The 27293-nt window shown below is 40.0% G+C and overlaps 3 protein-coding genes across 3 annotated transcripts; 1 reads left to right on the forward strand and 2 right to left on the reverse strand.

Moving 5' to 3' along the window:
• Positions 1 to 4551: 4551 nt before the first annotated feature.
• On the reverse strand, positions 4552 to 13261 carry stk16 (serine/threonine kinase 16). Its single transcript, XM_088992273.1, has 8 exons — positions 13216 to 13261; positions 10236 to 10355; positions 9882 to 10101; positions 9647 to 9780; positions 9390 to 9477; positions 7819 to 7947; positions 7599 to 7720; positions 4552 to 6073 (listed from the first exon to the last, which is right to left on the reverse strand). The coding sequence occupies exons 2-8, from the start codon at positions 10319 to 10321 to the stop codon at positions 5935 to 5937; spliced, it is 918 nt and encodes a 305-aa protein (XP_088848399.1). The 5' UTR covers positions 10322 to 10355; positions 13216 to 13261; the 3' UTR covers positions 4552 to 5934.
• Positions 13262 to 13934: 673 nt separating this feature from the next.
• On the forward strand, positions 13935 to 18956 carry pcnp (PEST proteolytic signal containing nuclear protein). The gene is made up of 5 exons (XM_088992275.1): positions 13935 to 14035; positions 14509 to 14735; positions 15441 to 15515; positions 15820 to 15875; positions 17722 to 18956. The coding sequence occupies exons 1-5, from the start codon at positions 13990 to 13992 to the stop codon at positions 17828 to 17830; spliced, it is 513 nt and encodes a 170-aa protein (XP_088848401.1). The 5' UTR covers positions 13935 to 13989; the 3' UTR covers positions 17831 to 18956.
• Positions 18957 to 19484: 528 nt separating this feature from the next.
• On the reverse strand, positions 19485 to 25924 carry LOC148900505 (interleukin-18 receptor accessory protein-like). The gene is made up of 11 exons (XM_088992274.1): positions 25776 to 25924; positions 25509 to 25704; positions 24572 to 24725; positions 24320 to 24488; positions 23329 to 23400; positions 22994 to 23123; positions 22746 to 22900; positions 22246 to 22383; positions 20607 to 20702; positions 20392 to 20535; positions 19485 to 20323 (listed from the first exon to the last, which is right to left on the reverse strand). The coding sequence occupies exons 1-11, from the start codon at positions 25888 to 25890 to the stop codon at positions 20172 to 20174; spliced, it is 1521 nt and encodes a 506-aa protein (XP_088848400.1). The 5' UTR covers positions 25891 to 25924; the 3' UTR covers positions 19485 to 20171.
• Between the last annotated feature and the right edge of the window lie 1369 nt (positions 25925 to 27293).

Here is a 27293-nt window from a genome sequence, read left to right on the forward strand (position 1 = left end):
AGAATTCTACCCATCAATCCATCATCTATACGGCTTAATCCTCACTTGGGTCGCAGGGATTCCATGAAATACAATTTTATATAATCAATACAAAAAATACATACACATATAGTTGTCCTAGAACAAAATTTAAATGCTTTCACAGCAGTCATATTTTCAGCAACAGCTCGTCAAGTCCGCATGGTCACGCTAGTTAGTGCACGTTCATATTTTAAACTGTGCTTTCTTTTCTTACGTTGAACAGGAAGTACATTTATTTTTGATTATCTGAGTTGATATTTGGCATTCCGACAAATTTCGACATGAACATTAACATTCCAGTAATGTTGGAATTTTGGAAAGAAAATATTTCTTTTTCATTGAACTTTAACTCATTGATTGCCATTCACAAATTTATTCAGGAATTGAAAATATGACAGGGTGCCATTACCGAATTTGTTTGGGTTTTGTTTTTTCTTGCTTGATTGCCGATAAAACGCTGGAAAGACCTCTAGCAATGTTTTAACTTTGCACAAGGGGCCAGCATTTCCTTTTTGTCGATGTTAGTGTGTTGTTCCAGCTTCTGGTGTTGATAAAGCGCTATATAAACCAATATGTTTGTATTGCATTGTATTTTGGACAGCCACCCTCATTTCAAGCCCATATAACTCCAATTAATTTAGGAATTAACTCTTTCTTTTCTGATGAAAGAAGAGAGTCTAAGGTGTTTTACGCTGCATTGAATGTTTATGTAGTCCTAAAATTCAATATTCTGTGGGTCCTGGAATTCCAGTGACAATGACAAAAACCCTGGCACTGGAGTGGACACAGTTTTGCACAGCGTCTGGCAGTTAAAGGACAACCGACGTTTAGTTGTTCGTAAAATCACTTCAAATGACTTCTACTGAGCGTATTTTACAAAGATTCCATGGCATACACCTATATTTTACGTTTTAAGACTTGCGCAGAATATTCAGGAAGTCTTGTTTTCAAGTTGATGACGATGCCTGACGTGACGGCACGTGTGGAACGCCCCTGACCGAGAAAGCGACACACAATGCCTTTTGGGTACTTTGTTTGGTCTGAAAACTTTGTGTTGATGGCGAAATTAGAAGGAAAACACATAAATAACGTGATGGTGAATTGTTGTGTGTTGCACCAAGACTACTATTTGATACTAGTTGACCCAAATTCGCAGCAGACCAATCAGCCCATTTCCAACGGAGCTTGGGCGCCATCTTGTGCATTTTCTGGGATGCTACATTGGAGTCCTGATGGCTCGAATTGATATGCAAGTACTTTTTAATCGATTGCAAACATTTATGCTTTCCTCTTTTCCTCTACTATTTGAATCATATTCATAACTGGATGAGTAACAAGAAAGCATCTTCCTGCCGATAAACGGATTCACAACATCCGACCTGTTCTGACCCAGTCTGGCAAATAAGAACAGTATTGATCCATTCACACCAGCTAGAATGCGAAAAGACTTATTGTTGGGGTCCATTCTGTCTAAGCGCTTGGCAAAACAGTCTGACGTTTACATAAAGAAAGCAAAAAGAAGTAAATAAAACCATTTCTGGGCAGTGTGTTGCTCACCTTTGCAGATGAAATTACCCGAAAAGCTGTTACAAATCAATATAATCAATGCAATCAGCTAACTGACATAAGCAATCTCCTGCCAGTAAGTAAACTACCCCTGGTGGATATATTTCAATCTTCCGTGCCATAATTGCCCCCAAGGGTGACTTTAAGGTGCAGCATTTTGTACACTTAATTAAATTAGTGAGCTTGGTGGACAGGGTGGCTTGACGATCTCGCAGAGAATGGATGGCTTTGGCCCTCAGCCAGTAATTAAAGCAATACCCTTCCTGATTACGCCAATCCCCTTTAATGAACTCGTTACGCATTTTAAGCCAAACACAACCATGAATTAACGAGTGAGAGGAAAGCGGCTGGGTGGAGCGGGGAAAAAAAACCAATGCATTTTAAATCATCCCCTCAGCGGTGTAGACGTTATGGCCATATTTCTTTCTCTTTCAGATGAAGCCAAGGGTAATTTGGACGTGAGTGACAACCCAAGTTCTCAGTCCCTGCAAATAAAACATTAAGTAAATAGGATCCTTTGGGAAATATTGGAGGTGGGGTCTTTAGAGGTATCACAACGTTTCTTTGTGAAGTGAATGGAGGAACAGCCTACCGTGCACCTCCAACACATCCTAATTTATGTGACATGATGCTCTACCCGGGCTCTCCGGTTTCCTCCCACATTCCAAAAACATGCACGGCAGGCTGATTGAACACTCTAAATCCCCCCTAGGTGTGAGTGTGAGAGTGATTGGTTGTTTGTCTCTGTGTGTCCTGAGATTGGCTGGCAATCAATTCAGGGTGTCCCCTGCCTAGTGCCCGCAAACGGCTGGGGTTGGCTCCAGCACCCCTTGCAACCCAAATGGGGATAAAGCGGGAGGGAAAATGGACGGATTTTACGGTGCGGCCTTGGACCAGTTCAGCGCTGACCCAGAATGCTTTGTTCATTAAATATCTCACTAACTGATTCATAGCAAATCAAGAAACTTCTGGTTTATGGTTGGAGAGTTGCAGTCCACTGCCAAAATGAAATGCAAACTCAGATTAACTCATTCACTGCCATTTCCAAATGTATTCGGGAATTGAAAATATGACACAGAGCACCATTGCCGAATTTGTTCGGGTTTTGGTTTTTATTGCAAGGGGTGCCAATAAAGCGCTGGTCAGACCTCTGGCATTATTTTCCCTTCCACGAGAAGGCAGCATTTACCTTTTGTACAGACGCCCCCACTTGCACCTTATATTAGTCCAGACCCAGATGACTTAGGAATTAACTCTTTTTCTGATGAAAGAAGAGAGTCGAAGGTTTCTTATGTTGCATTGAATGTTTATGTAGTCCTAAAACTCAATATTCTGTGGGTTCTGGAATTTGAGTGAAAATGACTTAAACCCTGGCACTTGAGTGGGCACCTTTTTGCACATTGTCTGGCAGTGAATGTGTTAAGATGACAAATGTGAAAAATCCCATTGAAATTTGCACTCAAATGAGGGTTGACCTGGTGCTGGTTTTGTATGACATCAGTTCTGTCGGCACTTGATTGCGAATAGAAATGTGTGTTTGGAATAAAGAGAGGCCCAGGAGAGTCTGGGGTACCTGGGGACACCCGAGGAAGAGATCACCTGATAGGATTATTTCAAGTATCATGAATTCTAATGTCCGTTACAACAACAACAAAAGCGCACAGCCCCATAAATACAAGTTAGCTTTTTTTTTTAATGGCTGATTATTTATGGCTTGTCATTTGTGTGTAGTTGTGCTTTGGAATGTAATACAGGCAAGCAGTATAAGTGTGACATCTGAATGATCTGGGTGGTTGTGATGATCATAAACCCAGCTGGGGGACCAGTTTCAATTTTGTTGTCTGGGTATGTGCACACAAAAACAAATATAACCGAGGCGCGTAATAAAAGGGCACTATTCATTCAAGACGGAAGCAATATAATAAAAACCCCGCGAGATTTATCTTATACGCCACCGATGTGAAATTTGCCAAACTAGCATAGTTTCCATTTCTTTTTAATGGAATTAATTCCAACATATGTTAGGTGGCCATTTGCCATTCTGTTGGTTCAATGTTTGTGTTCTGTTGATGCATAACTGAAACGGCATGTGCGTCTCACACATGCACACACACTTGATGATGGGATGTGATAATTGATCAGTTTGCTTTAGTGTTGAATCAAGTCAGGAACAGTACCGCATTTGCCTCTGAGAGCTGTTCAGAATTATTTCATGAACTTCAAAATCGGGCTAAATATTCAAACCACCAAGTACGACGCAATGTCGTTTCGAACGACTGAGAACAACATTAATAATAATAATAATAATAATACATTTAATTTCGAAGCGCCTTTCAAAACTCTCAAGGACACTTTACAGTCAGGGGATAAGAACATTGTGTGGGTGAGCTAAATGATATGTTTATGTTGATATACATTTTATGCATGGAAGAAATTGCTTTTGTTTCTAACCTCCCCCAAAAAAAAAAAAAAATATTTGTTAATAGCAAAAAATATAGCCAATCGATATTTACACATGAACAAAGTTGTTGGCACTTCTCTGTTAAAGACAGAAAAACTCACCATTGAAAAAAATATTAAAACTGAAGAGAGTGAAATTTCCTTTAGTGGCAAGTCCATGTTTACAGATGCAAACAAGAAGCATCCATACAAAAGAGTGTCATAACTGCTATGAATCATGGAGGAGGTTCCCTTTCGTCCCAGCAGACGGAACAAAGAAATCCGAAAACGATCAAGACACCCTGGAGAGAAATGTGCTAACAGCTGTCAGACAACAAGATCGTGACCCAAAATGCAGCGCTAAAAAGGCCAAAAAATGGAAGATCTCAAACCACCGAGTTCTGATTTCAATCTTATTGAACAGCTTTGGAAGAAGAGACACATGGCCAATGCGGAAGGCAACCTTTTAAATCCATGAAAGTTGGAAGCTTGCTCATGAGAAAAATGCAGCAAAGTTTCATGAAATTGTTTTTGGTAAATGTTTATTTTGAATAAATAGTGAGTTTCAAGATGATTTAGTGACAATTGCTGATGTTTTTTTAATGAACGAGTACAGATTTCGTGCCTGCATGAATACTCATACAGTATCTCAGATGTTATTCAATTGTGTGCTTTTTCTGCATGCACGTCGACTAAACAAGAAAGCTTTCATTACTTTTAATGACACAAAAGAAAATGTACAATTGAAAGACCAATAGCAGTAGTCTGATATAATGAGAAAAAATAATAATAACAACAAGCATGTTATCATTACCGGAATATTAAACAGTCCCTTTCAAACAATTACTGGACCAGTGTTAAATACCACTGAAATAATTAACATAATTTTCCTTGGCAGACAAAGATCAGGTTATCACGGCAAATAATACAAAACACGATGTCATCATGGATTTAAAAAAGTACCATTACAGTTTAGTAAGTGACTAAGACACCCACTGAGGGCAAGCGCTGACAGAACAAAGTTGTGTAAAAGTGACACATGCACTAAACTAAACACGCCGTGGGGGAGATCGTTGTTGCATGATGCTGGATTTACTGTTAAAAGGTGTCAAGTCATTATCAAAATGATGAAAAACTTAGTTGGTAATCAGTGGAACAATACCCGCTCGTCTGTAGTGATGTAGTGCCACGGTATGGTCACGAACGGTATTACAACAGGTCACTGCTACTTCAGTGAGTGTTTTAGGATGATACCTGTAGTTACACGTGTTGCGCACCCGGACTAAGAAATGCAAATACACCAGAGTAATTGTGACACATTTAAAAAAGTGACATCTAATCTAGCGTCTTCGTTTTGGCACGGAATAATATTTCATATTTTCACCCTCCATGAATATTTGACAAAAAATATAAGCCATTATAAATGTGTCCCATGTTCACCAATGATCAAAGGTTCTGATCACTCAAGATTTAACAAAGCACGATATCATCAATCGTTCAACTATTGATTTTTATCAATAGTTGAATAGTAGTTATAGTAGTTTATTGAATTGTCAGGCGCCTGCGAATAGATTACAACCATTTGTGGAAAGCTCTGAGCTCAATGCTTACTTTATAGTTTTTAACTACCTCATTTTAGCACATAAGGCACACGAGAACAAATTTGACAAAGCAAGAATATAAAAGAATCTAAAAGCTGAGAATGGAAATTATATTTCATGTATTTCAATAATATTCTGACCAGATTTGCTCTGTACAGCTTGTGGGAAAAGCAGCAAATCATTGAAAAGTTAAAATGGTGATCAAAAGAGTATCGTTATCTGTTTTTTTTTCACCAATCATTAATAAATTAAGGATATCTGAGCATGAAATAGGATCCATTCCTCAATGTGTGCTGCAAAAGTCCTTTCAGACAGTATTGGTTTGGGTGTTTGGGCTGCAACTCTGTAGGTCCTTTACCTGCTCAATTACCCAGTTGATATTCGGTCTCTCATGGGGGTTGGACACCATTATGGAGCTCAGCAGCAACTGCAGCCCATCCGAGTAACTGGAAGACACTCAATGGGTGAATAAGGGAGAATGCGAGACATATCAACAGCAGTGAAAACGCATGAGATACGTGTGACCCGACTCACGAGTTTGTGTCATTCTGACAATTTTTCATTTTGCGCTCAGCTTGAGAGGCCAAAGCTGAATGGTGGCAGTGAACAGCAGTTTGGAATATAGTGAGCATAGCCATATCCTATGTTCCCCCTCACCCCTCCATTTCAATTACATAGAGACAATTTTCACACGAGTCTGTAGCTATAAAGGATAACCGACAGCATTTTTTTGGTTTCCTAACTGAATCAGAAAAACGTTTTATAGCATCTAAAATACCCAAACACGCAGGCTAATATTTTTAGTCAAATGAAAAACACCAATTAAAATTACTTAAGGTGTCCCAAAACTACTTCAAAATGACCTCAGAAAGTTTCAGTTTCAGAAGGTCCTGCCCCCTTTTTCGTGACGTCACGTCAAGACGTCTCGCCTTGCTTGAGAATCAAAACAATGGCTTCAGATTTAGAAAAGATGCTTTCTTGTTACTCATCTAGTTATGAATATGATTCAAATAGTCCCGAAGAGGAAAGCATAAATGTTTGCAATCGATTAAAGAAGTCCTTCCGTGTCATTTTGAGGCGTCTGGACTCCAATGTAGCATCCCAGAAAATGCACTAGATGGTGCCCAATCTCCGTTGGAAATGGGCTGTTTTGTCTGCTGGGAATTTGTGTCAGCTAGTATCAAATAGTAGTCTTGGTGAAACACACAACGATTCACCATTGCATTATTTATGTTTTCCTTCTAATTTCGCCATCAACACGAATCAACACGAAGTTTTCAGACCAGACAAAGTACCCAAAATGCATTGTGTGTCGCTTTCTCGGTCAGGGGTGGTCCAGACGTGACTTCACGGTAGGCATCGTCACCAACTCAAAAACAAGACTTCCTGAATATTCAGCGCGAGTCTTAAAACGTAAAATAGAGCTATATACGGTGGAATCTTTGTAAAATACGCTCAGTAGAAGTCATTTGAAGCCATTTTACAAATTATGGACACAACTTGTCCGGAGACGTCGGTTGTCCTTTCAGCTAACATGTATGGAAAAGGCCTTTTACATACATGTTACATACATGTACTAGCAGTTACCATTGACGGGAGAAACATTGACATAGACTGGGGCTTTTGAAAAAACATTTGATCCAGTTGTTGAATTTAACGATATCTAACATATTTTTTTTCATGCCACATGAATGGTACAAATCTGTTTTTCTTTCCAAATCCAACCTGCGCTTCTTATCAGAATCAGAATCAGAATCATCTTTATTGCCAAGTATGTAGAAACACACAAGGAATTTGTTTCCGGTAGAACACGCTGCACTAGTATCGTTGTCAAAAAAACTGCTAAGTGGCACTATACAGTTCCATTTTGGCTACTGTTGAATATGTGAATATAAATCTGATTATGTATGTGGTGGGTCGTGCATGTGTGTGTGACAATCATTCTTTCATGCTACAACATCAACAATTTACCTGCAGTGCTGTGGGATGTTAATGGGGTTCTGAACTGCCAAGGCAACACTGTCACCTCTCTGAAACACAAGGTCGTAGGGTCCTTCCAACATCATCATACAGTACAGCACGCAGCCCAATGACTGGATGAGGACACAAAAAAAGCAAAGTAAGTCAAACGAGCATTTGTCACCATGGAAAAAAAACATTCAGCAATTAAAAATAAAATATCAGAATTTACCCAAATATCTGTGCGCTCATCAATGACACAGTAACTCTCCACATTGAAGAGCTCAGGTGCACGGTAGGAAATGGTACATCGCTGGGCAGCCCAATCCTGTAAAGTCATTGCTTCTCTGGTACCCCTGACCTGGAATTGAGTCCCAAATGTGGAAATTAAGTGTTTCCAGGAAAGCTGGAAAGCCACCCCGAATCAGCCCGAAGCACGGAATCTTTTGTCATAGCCATGTCTTACATTGTGGGCCTCATTTACTGAACTTCCATAAAATGCTAATCTGTACAAAGAAATCAATATGGAAGTTGATCTGATAACTTTGCACCCGAAGCTTGGTCAGACTGTATCATACACCACTGACATTCAATCCATGGAGTCATAAATGGGAACAACATGGGGGCACCCTTTTACAAGGGCGTGAGACCAAAGCATGAGAAAAGGAAGGAAAGGGATAACTAGAGGGTGGTAGAAACCTCTCGCTAAAGCCCGTATCAATGCTTGTGACATTAAAAACATTCTTAACTGAGACAATATAGTTCTCTGGTAGTTTATGCTAATGAGGCAGATATGAAAGACAGATCCAGAAGTTCAGAAGTGCTGTGTCATTAACTCATTCACATCCAAAGAAAGACATTTACGAGTTATTTTGTATTTTACATTGTATGAGCATTCAGTTTTCAGGGTTCCTGAAGCTTATGGTAAGTTAACTCATTCACTGCCAGACGATGTGCAAAAAATGTGTCCACTCCAGTGCAAGGGATTTGTCATTTTCACTCACATTGCAAGACCCAAAGAATATTGACTTTTAGGACTACATAAACATTCAGTGCAGCGTAAGACACCCTAGACTCTCTTCTTTCATCGGAAAAAAGGAGTTAATTCCTAAGTTATATGGGTCTGGAGTTTTCTCAGCCTGAAATGGGGGTGGCTGTACAAAAGGCCAATGCTGTCCCCTTATGGGAGGGAAAACATTACCAGAGGTCTGATCGGCGCTTTATCGGCACCCCCGCAAGAAAAACCAAAACCTAATCAAATTCGGGAATGGCGCCACACATCATGCATTTCATGGTAAAAAGGGGCCAAAACAAACTTTTGCCTCTTTTTTTACTATTGGGGTGCCCTCTAAAATGGTCTGTGGTTTAAAAAAATAAATACAATGTATTAGAGCTACTGTCACTAAAGTTAACGCCCCTTATTTCAATGGGGCAGCCTCCACCACGTTTACACATGGTGCAAATTGTTCAGCAATCTTTGCTGACCATGCACCCCCCCCCCCACCCCCCAACAGCACATACAATCTATTAGGATGAACCTGCAATTTAGTAAAGTGTCAGATCTTAGTAAATCAGGCCATATGTGAAGGGTTCTCGTAACTTTAGTTCTAAAACTTGCCATTTCCTGTTCGCGGATCCAGTCACTTTTAAAACACACAACACAAATTTCTCAGTAAACATTATCTAATCCAACCAGTCTGTCAAGATGAGCTATAAACCAGCCAACTGGTTCGAAAATTACACACTTTAGGATATGTTAATCAAGTCTTCTCATAAATATTCTAAATGCTGAAGGCCTCTTACCTCAACGCGGGCTCTATTCATAGAGCCCAAATCCATCAGGACGGGGCTGTCATCCTCATTCAGAAGCACATTTGTAGGTTTAAGATCTCTGACCAAATACATTCTGATGATTAGTATTCAAGTCTTATTCATTTTGAGACTAGTATAAAAGATTGCAGTGATACCTTGACCAATTTCCGACAGCACAAGTACATTTCCAAATTCCAAGATCAATGTACCACTGCATTTGGGTGTATGATTGTTTTAAATGTTCTTACCGATGCGCAAAACCTTTGTCATGGATGGCCTTGAGTCCTGAACAGATCCCGTCAAAGATATTTAAAATCTGTTTTTCAGGCATGTAGCTCCCCTTTTCTCGAAGCTTCTCCAGGACTGACCACAGACTTCCCTTCTGTTTTTTTTATGTATTCATTTTGCACAGAGAGACAGTATGGGCAACACGGTATTTGACGGATGGCTATTGGTTTGGAAAAAAAAGAACAAACAACTTACTCTTATGTAAGGCAGAAGCAGCCAGGCTTCACTTTTGCCATTCCGCTCAATAAAGGTATGTGCTACGAGACTAAGTATATTGGGGTGATTACACATCTGATGCATCTCCACTTCAGTCTGGGCCTCCTGGCGGCCTTCACGATCATGACACAGGATTCGCTTCAGGGCATAGAAGCGACCATCTTTTACCCCCTCAACAAGATCCACATAACTGAAACCACTGGAGAGAGAAATTATGAATAATTCTGAATTTTGTTGAAAGGTAACTTTTCTCAAAAAAAAAAAAAAAAAAAATCACAATTCCTTTGTAAATGTATGTATGTTTACATCAAAAACAATTATGTGTTATCTTACCCCTCGTCAAGTTTCTGCAAGAAGTAGTATTTTTTACTGTCAATGGTGATGGAGCCACGGGAGCAGATGCACATAGTCTGCCCCATCTTGACTGGAACACTGCATTATTTGAAATGTAGCCTGTAGAAATAAATATAAAGCTCATTATAAAGAAATGGGAATTAATTAAATTTCGAATTCAACATTCTACACATCCATCAAGTTTTGTGGGGGGTTGAGTACCTGGGTCTATAGATGTAATCATGAAAATCCATACACAGTATATGTATATTTACACACACACGCACACAAGCACACACACAAGTACTAGAGCACGCATGGGCAAAGTACGGCCCGCGGGCCACATACGGCCCGTTAGGCTTTTTAATCCGGCCCGCCGAACCTGCCCAAATTATATTAAAAACAGCGTCTGAAACTCATGACAAAAAGTTAGCGGACAACAGGGCAGATAACTGAAAAGTTGCCTGCCCCATCTTTCACAACTTGAAGCACAATGAGACAACTAATCACATCAAAAAACATTGTAACAAAGTATAATTTTTTTCTAAAATCAAGAATGCACCTACTACAAATGCTGCCTTGCTTAATTTACGGTAAATGTGCATGGCTAGATTTTGCTGCAGTAGTCGATTGTCATTGTGGTGCACAATGCAACGTTTGCATTGCTTCCTACGAGCCACGAAGCCCCTTTCATGAGTCTCACGTACACTTCACAGTCACGGTTTAATGTAAATTTACGTTTTGTAGCGTCACATATGTTGTTAGCTTCTTTTGAATCTTTCTTCTGGGCTGAGGTTCTGTGCATCTATTTTGGAAAATGACATGCAATTGCACGACTTTATAACGCTTGCGAAAGTCCGGAAAAAAGCAGCATGCTTCTTTCTGATTGGCTGCCGTGCCGAGTATGCAAATTTCACTGCAGGTTGCCGATGTCTGCGTGCTCGGCGACGGTACACGTGTATTGTTTGCACGTGAAGGCGAGGGCGTCAGTGAGGAGTTTTTTGAGCGCGCGGTCAGGACAAACCATCTACGATTTGGCGGAATTTAAAACAAGTAGGTATTATTGAGCTTGAATATTTCGTTGTGGAATAATATGTTTTGAATGTTGAAAGTGATTCCATTTTTCAATAAATGTTGATTTCTTTAACGTTGCCCCTTCAATGAAAACCTATTAAAAACAGACGCAATCTTGATGAATCACAGTGCATGTTATTTTAATCTATTTCCATTTCCTCCTCCAAGTATCTGTGAAATAGTATGTAAACGCCATATTCCTTGAGACAAATTTATTAACTGATCAGGGATATTTTTCACATTTGAAAGACAGTTAATAAATTGGGTTCTTACTGTGCTATGAGGTTTGTACACACTACATTTAAAGGACAACCGGCACCATTTTTTTTGTGTTTCCCACTGACATTATAAAAACGTTTTATAGCATCTATAATACCCAAAACAGGCAGGCTGATATTTTTAGTTAAATGAAAAACACCAATAAAAATGACTTCAAAATGAATCCGGAAATGGCCATTTTCAGAAGGTCCCACCCCTTTGTTCGTGACGTCACGCCATGACGTCTTGCCTTGCTCGAGAATCAAAACAATGGCTTCAGATTCGGAGAAGATGCTTTCTTGTTACTCATCCAGTTATGAATATGATTCAAATAGTTCTAAAGAGGAAAGCATAAATGTTTGCAATTGATTCAAGGAGTCCTCCCATATCAATTCGAGCCGCCAATGACAGCAATGTAGCACCCAGAAAATGCAGAAGATTGCGCCCAAGCTCCGTTGGAAATGGGCTGATTTGTCAGCTGGGAATTTGTGTCAGCGAATATCAAATACAGTAAAGTCTCGTTATATCGATATTCAAGGGAGTCCGAAAAAATATCGATATAACCGGGACTATCGATATATCTGACCCTGCGCGCATGTAATTTTCTCCTTGCGTTCATAGAAATAGTATCGTAATAAGCGGTACTATCGATATAACCGATATCGATATAACGAGACTTTACTGTAGTTGTCTTGGTGCAACACACAACAATTCACCATGGCGTTATTTATGTGTTTTCCTTCTAATTTCGCCATCAACACGAAGTTTTCAGACCAAACAAAGTACCCAAAATGCATTGTGCGTCGCTTTCTCGGTCAGGGGCGGTCCAAACGTGACGTCACATGGGGATCGTCATCAACTCGAAAACAAGACTTCGTGAATATTCAGCGCAAGTCTTAGAACGTAAACTATAGCTATATGCTGTGGAATCTTTGTAAAAAACGCTCAGTAAAAGTCATTTGAAGTGATTTTATAAATTATGGACATAACTTGTCGGGAGGCGTCGGTTGTCCTTTAATGCTTTAGGTTTAGTATTTCCGGCCCAAACACTCCCTCCAACTGCTCCTGGCCCGGCCCCTCTGTCAAATTTTAGAACCCAATGCAGCCCGCGAGTCAAAAAGTTTGCCCACCCCTGTACTAGAGGCAGTGCATACAATAAATATGCTAGAAAATATGTGATCAAATTCAAAATTATGAATTTGAATTATGGATTTGATATGATGGATTTGAATACAGTGATTAAACTAAAAAAGGCCTTGCTGGCTTGCCAAGGTGTTTTGTAAGTGAAAAAAAAAATAAAACATTTATATGATTCAATTTACATAATTCGCCTTGGGGACAGAGTCAACCAAACCTCTGCTGCCGTGGCTAAAAGTGTCGGAACAGCATCAGGGGTATCGGTTGTATTGTAACCTTTTATTATATAGTAAGTAAAACATGTATCACGTCGTCACAATGTGTGTTTACAGCTCTAAAACTCAAATCCCAGAATTGGAGACAAAATTCCCGCGACACGACATTCATACTTGATGTAAACATACAGTAACAGTCACTGAACGTCAACAACATGAATGTGAGCATTTTAGGGTAATTTGTTTACTGATAATTGTGCGAAATGATGGGTTAACATTGAGCAATGGAAGCTTACCTGTTGGTGAACATCACGGTGTAGCCTGCGTTCTGGTTGTCTGACGTCACGGACTGGGCTTCTTCTTCTACCCCAAACAGAAGGGTAAACCGTTGTACGAGCGCCAACGCCACAGCCGATGTCAAAACTGCGTAACTGCACCACGGGGAGCGCTCAGCGAGGGATATTTCATTGGACGCTGTCCTTTATATCAGTGACCAAAATGTATCCGTAGGGTTTTTTCCTAATTCATAGAACACTTTTGTGAGTGTTACAACGAGGTTATTATTTTCTTTACTGTTTAATTATGCATCCCAAAGGTCTTAATAAAAACATACGTATGGAACATCAAGAATACATTTGTTGTTCAAGTCTTACAAAGCATGATTTTTTAATAAAGAGTCATACAGGTGTCATGTGCAAGACGTGTGCGTGCCGATTCAAGTACATAAAAAAAACACAATTTTGGTCAGAAACGTTTGTTACAAGGATAATATTCAAAGTGACATTTTGAAAACATTTGTCCCGTCGCTCACAATTTTATTTTATTGAGGTAATTTTCATGAAGCAGAACACAATACTTTGCACGCAAGAAGAAAGGGATGTGCATATACTGTACTGTAGTGAATTCCGTTGCCATTTCTGATTAATTTCCAAACCTGGACGAAAACAAGACGGCCTATTTGCTCTTGGTGCTCTTGGCTCTTGCTCTTGGCTCGTTGGTGGCGCTAAAACGCACACGGAGGAAATGAGAGCGAAGAAGATGTTCGAGCAGCTGCAGCCCGTTCATTCAAAATGGCGAACTTGGAACGTAAGAGGAGAGACCACCGCAATGACGGAGGTGATATCTGTGCTATTTTAATTTCTTTCACTAATATTGTACACGCTTTTAATTTAGTCTTTTTCTGCATTGCTGGCCTTATTTCCTAATCAGGTTGAAAGTACGTCACTCGTAGGGGCTCTTCCTAAAATATAATGAGCTAACGAATGAAGTGTTGTTTAGCGAAGGCACCATTGTGTTGACGTCGGTTGAAATTACGTTGAATTAAAAAACGATTATCTGTTAATCAATTTATAAGGGTACCTATGCGCTATTTCTTTTTTTATGAATGCTGAAAATATGTTTAAGATAGCAATGCTTATGCTCAAAGAAATTGTGAACGCATTTCAAGACGGGCAGTGCAGACATGAACTAAATGTGAGCGTTTAGTGTGTTGTTTTGTGGCAAAAATATAGCCGTGCAGGTAATGCTGTTAATTAGCTCTTTGTAATAAACCCGTTGTTCACGTTGGTGAGTTGTCTTGCCTCAAGCAGGGCCGCTGGAGGAGGGAGGCAGAGTGAAAACTAAGCCTGTCTCTTGTAGCACGGTGGGCGGAGGAGCGAGCAAACTCAAACGTACATCCCAGCATCTTTCGTCAGACGATGAGGACGATACTCCGACAGAGCCGCCAGCACCCAGCAAAGCCACCAAAATAGGCTTCGGCACGAACAGCAATACGGGAAAAAAGTCAAATCCTATATCGATCAAGCTTGGCGCTAGCGTAAGTAGGTTTGCTATTTTATTGGGTTACTTGTTGAATTGGTCGTGAGGGGCAGCGTCACCTTGTCGGTGAAGTCGGAGTTTTATGCTTTAAATTGGGACCTTGGCCTTTCTGGGTGATGTTTAGTCATTTTTTAGCGTCCCCGATAATAAAAACCATGCATATTCACGATGCATATTACAGTAGCCAAAGTGTGTTTGATTACTGAATGTTTGTCTATAACTTTGGCAGGAGTCGTCACACTTTAGACTTCCCATAGTTTGTATTACATTGTGTCATCTGTAGACGTTAAAAAAAGTAATTACTGTATTCCATTTGGGTAATTATGAGTATTACATGCTGATATGTTTTCAATGGGAAGGAACATAAGTTTTTTTTTTCAGAAAAAGATACTCAAGTGAGGTACAAACACCTGGAAACAAAGCAACCTTTATACACTAATAGAGCATTTATGCGTCTTATTTCCCATCGCTAGATTTAAGGGAGGGTAAAGATTGGGCTTCAGGATACCAAAAGCAAAGCAAGACTCTTTAGAATCTTTTTTTAATTGTCCTTTAGAGATTAGCAGTGTTTGTCAGCTAGCATAGGTTTAACTTGTGTGACAGGAGTGAAGGTCAGTCAGTATAGAGTTGCTCTTGAGGAAACAGGCTAAAGCCTTTTTTTATGCATTATGCTGTAAAGTCTCTTCTCCCAATGTTGCCTTAGAAACCCAAAGAGCCTGTCTCAACAGCGCCTCCAAAAAAGCTTGGAATGGCATCAGTTTTCAATGAAGATGATGACGTAAGTACTGAGATCAGGCTTTCTTCAATTAACTTGACAATTATCAATGGAATTTCTCGCTTTTTGTAGTTTTGAACTATAATCGAGATATTGTCAGCTAGAAGCTTTCATATGACTCAGAGAAGCAAGGTGATGAGGGAGACCCTTGTCTTTTTCTTCCTGCTAAGATAAATATTTTTAAGATAGAAGTTTATTCATCTGACATGGACAAACACATATGCTCCACATATACAAGTGCAGGCCTCACTGGTCGGAAGCCCACCAAAGTAAATAACCCCATAAAGACAATGTTGTCATTTTGCAGAGCGAGCCAGAGGAGATGCCCCCAGAGGCAAAGATGAGGATGAAGAACATCGGCAGGTATTTCACAACTACATTGTTTGATTTCAGCCTAAGCCTGTCATTCTTTACATAACAGTACATTTTCAAATAACTGTGGAAGTGAGATGATGAGCACCATTCAGACAAAAGTTGTGCTTTGCTGCTATTTTGTTCTATCGTGGTGCCGGGGGTCTCTGATGGCTGCTTTCTTGCAATTTTTTTGTTTCCTTCCTCCATCACACCTGATTCTGCCACTGCTCACCCGCAGAAAAACTTATCCTGTGACTAAAGTGACCTTGAGAGTTTTGAAGGGTGCTTATAAATGAAATGTATTCTTATTATTATTATCATCATCAGCAAGCTCCATAGGAGCCTGAGAACGATCCTGATCTTTTCAATCAGGTAAACATGCAGGATCCCGGCCTTTGAGTAGCACAATTTGACACTTGCTTGCTTTAGCTCTATTTAAAATAAAAATAATCACATGAATTAATTGCCAGAGGTAAAATTCTTATACATTGAATAATTATTCCGGTAGAGTTGTATTTCTCGATTTCAGTGCAGTTTTCCACAATTAATTTCACTCCTTTTTTGGGTTGTTGTATATTTCGTTGCTAAGATTTAACAAGTTCTGTTAAATGTAAATCAAAACCAGAATTTTGCCGAATTAGGATTCATTAGTACAGTGAAACCTCGTTTTACGAACCCCTTGGCTTACGAACTTTTCGGTTTACGAATGTTACATTTATGAAAATTTTACCTTGGCATACAAACCATTTTTCGGGATACACACGGAGCTGCCACAATGAGTGATGTGTCGTTCGCGAACGAGCCTGTTCTCCTCACAAGAAAATGGTGGCCACTGTTTTTGTCCTCTATTCCTCGCCCCCGGTCTTCGGTTAAAGCCACGTGATTGGTCAAGAACGCAGCAGTGGGGCGTGGGGTTACAGACAGAGAGAGAGTGAGGCCGTTCTCCAAAAAACAAAATAGCGTGTTCGGTTAAAGCCACGTGATTGGTCAAGAACCCAGCAGTGGTGAGGGGGGGTTAAACATTAAAGAGACAGGCAGACAGAGAGAGTGAGAAAACACACACACACACACACACACACACACACACACACACACACACACACACACACACACACACACACACACACACACACACACACACACACACACACACACACACACACACACACACAAGGGAGATGACAGAGCTTGAAACAAAAAAACAAAAGTGAAATAGTGAGAAAATGGATGGAAAACTGAAATTTGAACACATTTCAATTTTGATAGTTCAAAAGCAGAGTGTAGACTGGAAGGTTAAAATATCCCATCATTCAGCCTCCACAAATAACCCGCACAAGTCATCTGTACACTTGATGCCAAAATTGATGAAGAACTAGATACAATTATCACAGAGAAAGCACCTACAAGGGATCATTCTTCAAGATGGTGAAAGAATCCTGTGCTCCTCATCAAGTGTTTAATGCTGAGGAAACCGGACAAGCCATTAACGACCATCACAAAGATAAATAAAATGACTTTATTGTACAGTACAGTTTATTTCTTGAATCATAATACTATAGCACATTTATTATACATAAAATAAGGTATATTTTGTGTAGTTTTAAGGCTTAGAAAATTAGAAAGTAGAAAATTATGTTTTATGGGGACCTGGGAACGGATTATTCTCATTTTAATGGTTTCCTATGGGAAATTAATTTTTGGGACACACACTTTTCGCCTTACACACTCTGTCTGGGAACCAATTGAGTTCGTAAGCCAAGGTCCCACTGTATTAAGGTGAAGTGTCTTTTTTTCTCTTCCATTCAGTCAAGTTCAGTAAACATTTAACATGTTATAAATCTGGAATCTTTTTTAGGGAGACGCCGACATCGGCCGGACCCAACTCCTTCAACAAGGGCAAGCAGGGCTTCTCTGATAATCAAAAACTTTGGGAGAGGAAGTTGAAGTCACACACAGACAAATAGTGAAGCAACCCCCACCCCCTTTCCCTATTCTTCTTCTTACATCAATCATGGTTAAATCACACCTGGGATCACTGCAAAGGCTTCAATTATTGAAGTCTCCACTTTGAGGCTGCCCTACGAAGCATGCCTTTTAGTGTTGTCTGTTTAGGACCTTGCGGCTGTGTACTGAGCAATGAAAAACGCAGCAATATGTGATCAATTTACTGTGCATTACATCAAATGGCTAATAAGAAAAGTTCACGTCTCCCGCTTCTTCGTACACGTACCTGGCAAAAGTGGAATTTACATTTGAGCCGTTTTGTGTATACATGTAAATAGATGTGACTGTTTTTTTTTTGCTTGTTTTATCCGTTGATGAATTGCAAAGCTGTAGAACATTTGGTGACTTTCCATGTGAGGTTAGCATTTGAATTTTAATTATAATGGCTTGTAAGTGCTGAACCTCGTAGAAACTCTTAGAACGCTAATAAGGCATGGTTTCTCCGTACCTGGTTGCTTTAGTCAGGTTTGCAGTAATAATCATAAATTCCAGAAGAAACAGTCCCTGTGAATTCTTGGTTTATTCCCATTAATTTCTATGGGACGTTGACAACATTGAAGATTTGCAACCCTAATACTCAATTGAATTAGTTGTATTCAAGAATGACTGATGTTCTTTTTTTCTCTTTTCGTGACATAATCTTTTTTTTTCTGATCACCAGCTGCGCCAGTTCACCCCACGCCCCTCCTTGAAGTTATATGTTGTATTTTGGTATTTTATCACATTATGAAACAATACATCACATTTCATTGGTCAGACAAAGAAATGGAATGTCATGTTTTAAGTGTTAAACCATGTAAACGTTTGCCCTGAAATAAAATAACATGCTTGCGATAAGCCTTTGTCAAAGAAGACAAATACCAGAAATCTAAGGAAGAACAGCAAAAATCACTGCAATAGGCTGTGCTTTTAGTTTTAGTTTTATTTTTTATTTTTTTATTTTTTGCTTTTGATATATTTCCGTTCTGTTACATGCAACTTTGAAATCAACAATATAACATTTGAATTTAAGAACTGGTAACTGGAGCTCTGATTACACACTATCAACAATTGTCTTAACACCCTAATAAAAGACTTAGGAAAATAGTTTGTTTGTTTTTGTTTGTGACAAGAAATGCAAACACCAGGATCAACACAAAAACTTTAGAGTTTCCTCTCAACGTTGAACCATTTTTCATGTCAGGCAACCTTTTCATCATAGCATTTTGTTTGCAAATATTGTTCATCTGTACTTGTATTTGCTCTGATACTACGACACTGATGCCCGAATGGCAGATGACTACTAAAAATGAGTGGAATCAGACAGTACCATTCCTTGCTCTTGTTCTGTGCTCATTGTCTCCAAAATGTGATATGACTCCAGTCACAGGTCTTACTTTGTTTTTTGGTAAGGCCTTCCTTAGCAACCGCCAGAATTTGCTGTTAACTCGTTCACATTGTCCCAAATTCCAGTCCAGACTGGGAAGCACCGTCAATGCCCTTTGGACCACTGTAGGCAGAGGTGCAACTGGCTCGACGAAACATGTAGAAATTCTACTAGTGCGTATCAGCAAAATTTTAAGAGTGGAGCTCTGCAACAAAACCTTGAAAAACAAAAAATTAGTCATGAATGGTTTTGCTGTGATGAATAAAACCTCAATAATCAGCAAAACTCAAATGTGCAGTTAGCGGTTTGATTTTTCCCTGCATACACTGCCGTTATATATTGAATGGCATTCATGATTTTGCATGCTTCAAAAATGTGGGATTCACCATTCGTAAAATTACAATCATGAAGTCAACATTTGACAATTTCTCCCCCTCCTCCCAAATGTATACAGTCAGGGAATGAAACGTCATTGCAGTGAGATTTTTGAGTGTTTTGAGGTGAGCATGTGGTTACCTGGTGAGTGAGAATTTGTATCTGTGTTTTACAGCAGTGCTCTGCGACCACAAGTTTGTGTATGAATTTTTTATGTTACTCTTTGCAGCGGAGCTTGTATGCCAAAAATGCTCGCACTGTACGTTATCACACGGGCAAGAATATTCATCATCTGGTTGCTTATTACCAGGTGGGTAATGACGGGAACATAGGTCTCGGTGCCATGTGCAATGCAGTGGAAAGTAACAATACATTTTCTAAACATATAGCCAATTAGAAAGGTGTAAGCGATGAATATAATAGGGTCAAGGAAGAAGACCTGGGGAATGCCTGTAGTAACTGAGGAATGATTGGATTCCTTCTTTGGCACATGGGTGTGAGTTATTTTGGTTGGTTTAAGAGGAGTGGGAGATCACTGAAAAGTTCACAAATTTCCGTTATTAATCAAGGTGACAGGTGCCATTTTTTAAACTTGCCCGAATTGCCGATTCCAGAACAAACACAGCATTGCTGTCGGACAAGTAGTCAGCAGACACAATGCAGATGAGGATTTGACTTTTTCGGATTGCATTCAACACATCGTTTGTGAAGGCTGCCAAACAAAAATAGACTTCAGTAGAAATCACAAGCCCACTTGCATGCATGTGTTGATCCTCTGACCTCCACCAGGAAGCATGTCCCTCTCCAGTAAACAGAGGCGATACCCCCACAGGTCTTCCAAAATCATGGGAATCAGCAGCTCGGGTTGCCTCATAGCAACGATAATATGCTCACTGTTGAATGGCTCGACTGTGGATGGATAATCTGCAAAACAGATATTTTGTTTAGATTCTCCTCTTCCAACCACAGTTGACCTGAAAATGTGTCCCACATACCATCCAATTTTGGCCCTACTGTCGAGAGAGTCAAACTTGCCTGCTCAGGCGGAGTGGTCCACACGTAAGATAAGAACACATCAAACTCTTTCTCATCTGATCGATAGCCGTGGGGGGGAGACATAAAATGCGAGATTTGAAATATATTTCACTTCACAGCTGCTGACTTACTCCTAAATGTTTATCTTCGACATGTACAGTCTGATCATTCTTTGGCTATTTTAGTCTTTTCACTCAAGATTACCCCTTGATCCTTGAAAGGCAAGGGTTTATGTTTATGCTGGCACATGTGATAGACACACAGACGGTTCTCAAGACCGATTGAAAATCTCCGGTGAACGGACTCTCAAACAATACGGCAAATATATATATATATATATATATATATATATATATATATATATATATATATATATATATATATATATATATATTTAAATCCTCGTCTCACCCCTCATGGGTGGTGTCTGTCCACCATTTTAGCTCGGGTCCTCTAACAGAGGCCAGGAAGCTTGAGGGTTCTGCACAGTATCTGTGCTGTTCCCAGCACTGCGCTTTTCTGGACCGAGATATCCGATGTTGTTCCCGGGATCTGTTGCAACCAGTCGTCGAGTTTGGGGGTCACTGCCCCGAGTGCTCCGACCACGACAGGCACCACTGTCACCTTTACCTTCCAGGCTCTCTCCAGCTCCTCTCTGAGCCCTTGGTATTTCTCGATTTTCTCATGTTCCTTCTTTCTGATGTTTCCGTCACTCGGGACCGCTACATCCACAACAACGGCTTTCTTTTGCCCTTTATCTATGACCACGATATCTGGTTGGTTGGCCATTACCATCTTGTCAGTCTGTATCTGGAAGTCCCACAGGATCTTTGCTCGGTCATTCTCTACTACCTTGGGAGGTGTTTCCCATCTTGACCTTGGGGTTTCCAATCTATACTCTCGCACAGATGTTTCGGTAGACTATGCCAGCCACCTGGTTATGGCGCTCATGTAGGCTTTCCCTGCCAGCATCTTACACCCTGCAGTTATGTGTTGGATTGTCTCAGGTCCCTCTTTGCACAACCTACACCTTGGGTCTTTCCTGGTGTGGTATATCCCTGTCTCTATGGCTCTGGTGTTCAGGGCCTGCTCTTGGGCAGCCAGGATGAGTGCCTCTGTGCTGTCCTTTAGGCCAGCCCTCTCTAGCCACTGATAGGACTTCTTGAGATCAGCCACTTCTGTTATGGTTCGGTGGTACATCTCGTGTAGGGGCTTTTCCTCCCATGATTGTCCCTCTTCCAGCACCTCATCCTCTGTTCCCCATTGTCTGAGACATTATATTATATATATATATATATATATATATATATATATATATATATATATATATATATATATATATATATATATATATATATATATATCAGAATTTGGAAAAAAAAAGTAAGCATTACTACTCATCTATTCTATAATTATGTGTTTTTGAGGTGAAGTGATTTACTTTAGACCGTTTTGAGAATTCAAGTTTCCGTGTCAAATGTTCAGTTGTCCTGAAACCACATCCTGTGACGATGAATGTCTGCATGCATCGTGGGTTTGCCATTGACATACTGTTTACCAATTGGTCTGCCGTAACATATGTGCGCAATACATTCTTACCTTCATCAACGTTTCCAGTTTGAAAGCGTGATTTGTAGATTAGTTGGAGTTCCAACCATTTTACGTGCAAAACAAAGCCCACTCCAGCAACAACCAGCAATGATGCAATTGGATAACCAATGAGTGATGGCCATTTCTCTACAAATGAAATATACTGGTTATATTGTAGGTTGTGTAACAAAAGTGCAATACTGGAGCAACAAAAAAATACAGTATTTGGCATTTTAGGGGTAGCTTGACTTGAACTAAAACCCCAGACCTTCTCTGTCATGATCCACACCGAGAGAAAAATAATAACCCTCAACCAAAGGCTCTTCAAGCTTCTCAAATGAACAGGAGTGAGAAAACATACTCAACATTTTTCAACAACCACAGCTGTAACAAGGTCCAGCGCATACGGCTAAGCATAAAACGTAAATCACAATTAATAAAGTCAGAGTAATGAGACAATCAATTAGGTGATAACTCTTTTGTACATCAATAAAATAAAATAAGCCTACTTTTATTTTTCCTCCTGAGCTTGACCGTGGTGCTGCTGTTGCCAACAGAGTTTGAGGCCATGCAAGTGTACGTGTGATTGAGATGAAGAGCCGTCACCTCCTGTATGATAGCACTGTGTGTGATCATGAACTCTTTAAATGTCACTTTTTCCTGCCTGGGATCGAAGAAAATGCACATTCACTTATGTTTCCAAATAAAAGAATTCCTTTTGTTACCAGAAATGAACAAATATGTGACAGTGACTCACTGCTGTTTTTTTGTGCGTAGCAGGGTTCTGTTCTCCACATTGCCTCTGTAGTTCATGTACCACCGCACTTGTGGTGAAAAGTTTAGTTCAAAAGGAAAATGTACCAGACATGTCAGAGTGTGCGGCTTCCCTAAAATGGGGGAAGAGATGATGAATAAGAATCATTACGGCTTTACATGTCATTAGTTTGAAACAATTCATCCTAACAGTGAAAATGAAGTACTCTGTAATTTTACAGTTTCAAGAGTTGCATTAAGTCAACACAGTCTCCATGAAGGCTAAGGTAGCAAAAGCACAAACTAAAAGATGATTTCATTTGGTTGCGCAGTGTTTACCGAACTCGACTTCCTGTGCTGTGCTGTTGTCTGGTAATGTGATCCTTGGAGAAGCACCCACTTCTTCAAAAGCTGATGAAAGAAAGTGTGCTCATTGATTTTTCATTGTATATTTTTTAAAGAAAGCAAAGAGGTAACGTTCGAATGTTACCGGATTATAATGACTGGATACGGATAGGGGGGAAAACACGTACAGTACACCCCTACGTATTCAAAGCAGATTCAGATCATCAATTTCTCTAAGCGCTCCTGTGTTATTTGCGGAAAATATCAGTCAAGGTTTTTGTTGCTCAAGAAATTTAAGGATTACAGTACTTGGGAACCATCTTGTGAAATATATAGGTACCGTAGTAAAAAAAAACATGTTTTTGTGAGTTGAAAAGTCTTATTTGAACAAAGCAGTGCTATCCCCTCATATCGGTCACTGGGGTGTTGGAAGTCAATTGAGAAGTTTTCTTCATACAAATGTATTTTTTGTGCCAACTCGGACCATTTTGCTGCAACTGAATCATATTGGAGTGAGTTAAGGGGCTCAATTTAGACAAAAGTCCTGCTTTGCCACCATATTGTGGCATCATGGTAACAAGGAACTACTGTCTGTCAAAGTGAATAGATGAGCTATATTTTGGCAAACGTACTGCTTTCCCACCATCTTTCATCTTGGTGCCACGGCAGAATGTTGAAGTGACTTGAGGAGGCTCGTTTAGACTAAAGTAGGGCTTGGTCACTATTTTGTGGCAATTATAGTAAAATTTTAGAGGTATAAAGCATTCGTCAAGGGCTTCGTCTCTATCCACCTTAATGACAAGGGGTGAAACGAACAGGATATAACCAATAAAAATACAAACGTAAAGCGTATACTAATTTTAACACAAACACGCGCACACACACACACGCGCGCACGAACACACCCACACACGCACGCACGAACACACACACACACACACACACACACACACACACACACACACACACTCGTGTGGTCACTTACGTATGGCTGTTACGGTAACAGGCCTCCTGAAAGTCCATTCTACTCCTTGTTCGACAAAGTGTTTATCACAAAAATATTGCCCTGTGTCGTATTGGCTAACTGTGCAGAGATGTAATCGGCCATTCTTCACGCAGAGATCCCGATGTTTTTTCGACACCCTTCTGTCGCCCTGAGTAAAAAGCAACCCCAAATTCTTCTATTCTTATGAAGATTTTCGAATGCAGCATATTGTCTGTCTATGCCTCACCTCACCTTGTACCATGTGACACCTGTGCTCTCTGCACAGTTGAAACCGGGGCAGGGGATGTTTCCTCCTCGGCCAGCTCGCAGTGTGACATGCCCAACCTCAGCTATGTAACATGGCAGGTGCTGCTTGTCCACCACCTGGAGAAAGAGAAACATTTTGCTGCCGTTCGACAGCACAGACATCCCAAATAGGTATTTCATGGGAAGTTCAATAGGAAATGTTGAGAAAAAGATAAAACACATTATTTTTTTTGGCGGGGGGGGGGGGCATTGGGAAAACGTTACAAGAATTAACAGTCACAAATGTAAAACGAAAATCTATAAATGCGTTACTGAAGTAACACGTGTGTTGAGAAATACAATTGTATGACTGACGTCACAAATGTGAAACTATGGAGAAGCACACAACACTGCTGATCTCCATCTGCTTATCCTTACAAGGATTGCGAGTGTGCTGGAGCCTATCCCAGCTGTCATCGGGTCGTCGGCGGGGGTACCCTGAACTGGTTCCCAGGCAATCGCAGGGCATGCATAGATGGACAAACAGGCATTTAAGCTCACAATCACACCCAGGGACAATTCCATTAACATGCCATGCATGTTTTTGTTTACATTTGTAAATCATGTTGCTCCCAGAATGGCACCACGACTTCATCAAAAATAATAGCAATTCAACTTTCTTTGTCGTATACATTGTTTCCACTAATAAAGTGACTCTAAAAGTGTGGTAAATGCCACCCGTAGTGATACGCGGAGTCCTTCCAGCAAATTGCGAAACGAATCACTGGTAAAATGTGACAGCAGTTTGATCTTGACATATATACATATGCATTTTTACTTTTAAAATTGTTTGTTTTCAAATATAAATATTTAAGTCAAATCAATATTTAAAGTTTGAGAACCACCACTGTAATCAAACCACACACAAAATAAGCAGTATTACCCAGTAAGCAAAGTGTAATTTCCTGAATGTTTGGCTTCGATGACAAACTCGCTCCCACAGTCAAAATAAAATCGTCCATCATCTCTTCTGTCTCCTCTCATTTTGTACCATGTCACCTTGATGTCGGTGCATGGCATCAGAAACATTTCACCCTCCACAACTCTATAGTGTTGCCGTGGCATTGCCGTTTGAGGACCTGGAGACGTTAACAGAGAAGACATCTTTGGTTTCAACAACAAACATATTCTTATGGTTGCAAAACAATACCTGGTTTGTAATGTTGATTGTTTTTCACACAGCATCCTTCCAAGAAAATGGGAAATACCCAAAACAAAAAAGCATATCCGGTTTGCATCAGGTTGACATGCTCACATCGTGACATTTCCCACGGTAAGACTCAAACCAACACTTGCGCTCTGTTTCTTGAGTAGTAGAGCAGCACCTTTCCGAGAGGATGAAGACACTGAAGTCGGTCGAAGCTAAAGTCTGCTGTCGCTTCCTGTGTTGGGGCGTCAACCATGAGATCAAAAGCAAGAAATTCCCCCGGTGGTCGTGTTTGTTGGAAGCTGTACCACAAATTTCATAGTTGTAATGTATGTCAGTTCTTATGAACAACAAACTGCATATATTGCATGTAATTAAAATGAGACATTTATGAGTTCAAAGGCCAATACAATATCCACTGATACCTTACGAATGCTTTATCTTCCGAACTTTTCCCCTTACGAACATTAAATTCGCGAGAATATAATCTTGGCATATGAACTAATTTTCGGCAAACAAACCAAACCACACAGCGGTGGTTGGTGGACTAGTTTTTGAGGGATGAACACTAAACCACACGGATGAACAGCGCCACAGTGGCTGGTGGACTAGTTTTCCACACCCTCTTTGAGTGCAGACGGGGTTTGCTATCGAGGAGACCCCACCACAGGCTAGTGTTAAGCTGAAGAGGGCACAAAAGAAAATTTACAGTCGAGCAGAAGAAGGAGATCATTGAAAAACACGAACGAGGTGTGCGTTTGTGTGACTTAACGAGGCAACTACAAGAGGCAACTACATCAACGACCATCACAAAGGTAAATAAAACTACTTTATTATAAAATACAGTTTATTGCTTTAATTGCAATACAATAACACATGTATTATACATAAAATAACGTATATTTTGTGACGTTTTAAGGCCTATATAGTAGAAAATTAAGTTTTTAGGGGACCTGGGAATGGATTATTCTCATTCTTAATGGTATCGTAAATGTTGGGCAGACGAACTGTTTGCCTTACACACACTTTCTGGGAACCAATTAAGTTCGTAAACTGAGGTATCACTGTAAATTGTTTCCATGTGGTACCAGATTTTGGCAAAATATGCCACGCAACACTCTTGTTCCATTTACTGATTCTTCATGTATTAACATAGTTCCGGACTAGATATTTTACGGTGAGAAGGTAAATTGGGATACAGTTTTCATGTTTGCTTTTTTTTTGGAATGGAACCCCCACTGGAGGAAAAATAATCTCATTCTTTAAATGTGTGAAAACATGGGTTTGAGAAATTGATATTGAGAATAATTGGTTTCCTCTCTCTTGATGTTTTTATAGACAAAGGGATAGCTCCTCCAGCTAATTCAAAGTTGTGCCGGCCGGCTTGGCTTTTTATTGAATTAGTCACTGATGGAACCAAGCACACACACTTTGTTCTTTGGACCTTTGCAGCCCCTGTCAAGCTTTTTTTTGAGAGTACGTGAAAATTCAAATGATACATTAGTAAAACACAGCCTTCTT

This window comes from Hippocampus bargibanti, linkage group LG03, assembly GCF_051943395.1.
Source record: "Hippocampus bargibanti isolate YZ-2025 linkage group LG03, ASM5194339v1, whole genome shotgun sequence".
NCBI lineage: Eukaryota > Metazoa > Chordata > Actinopteri > Syngnathiformes > Syngnathidae > Hippocampus > Hippocampus bargibanti.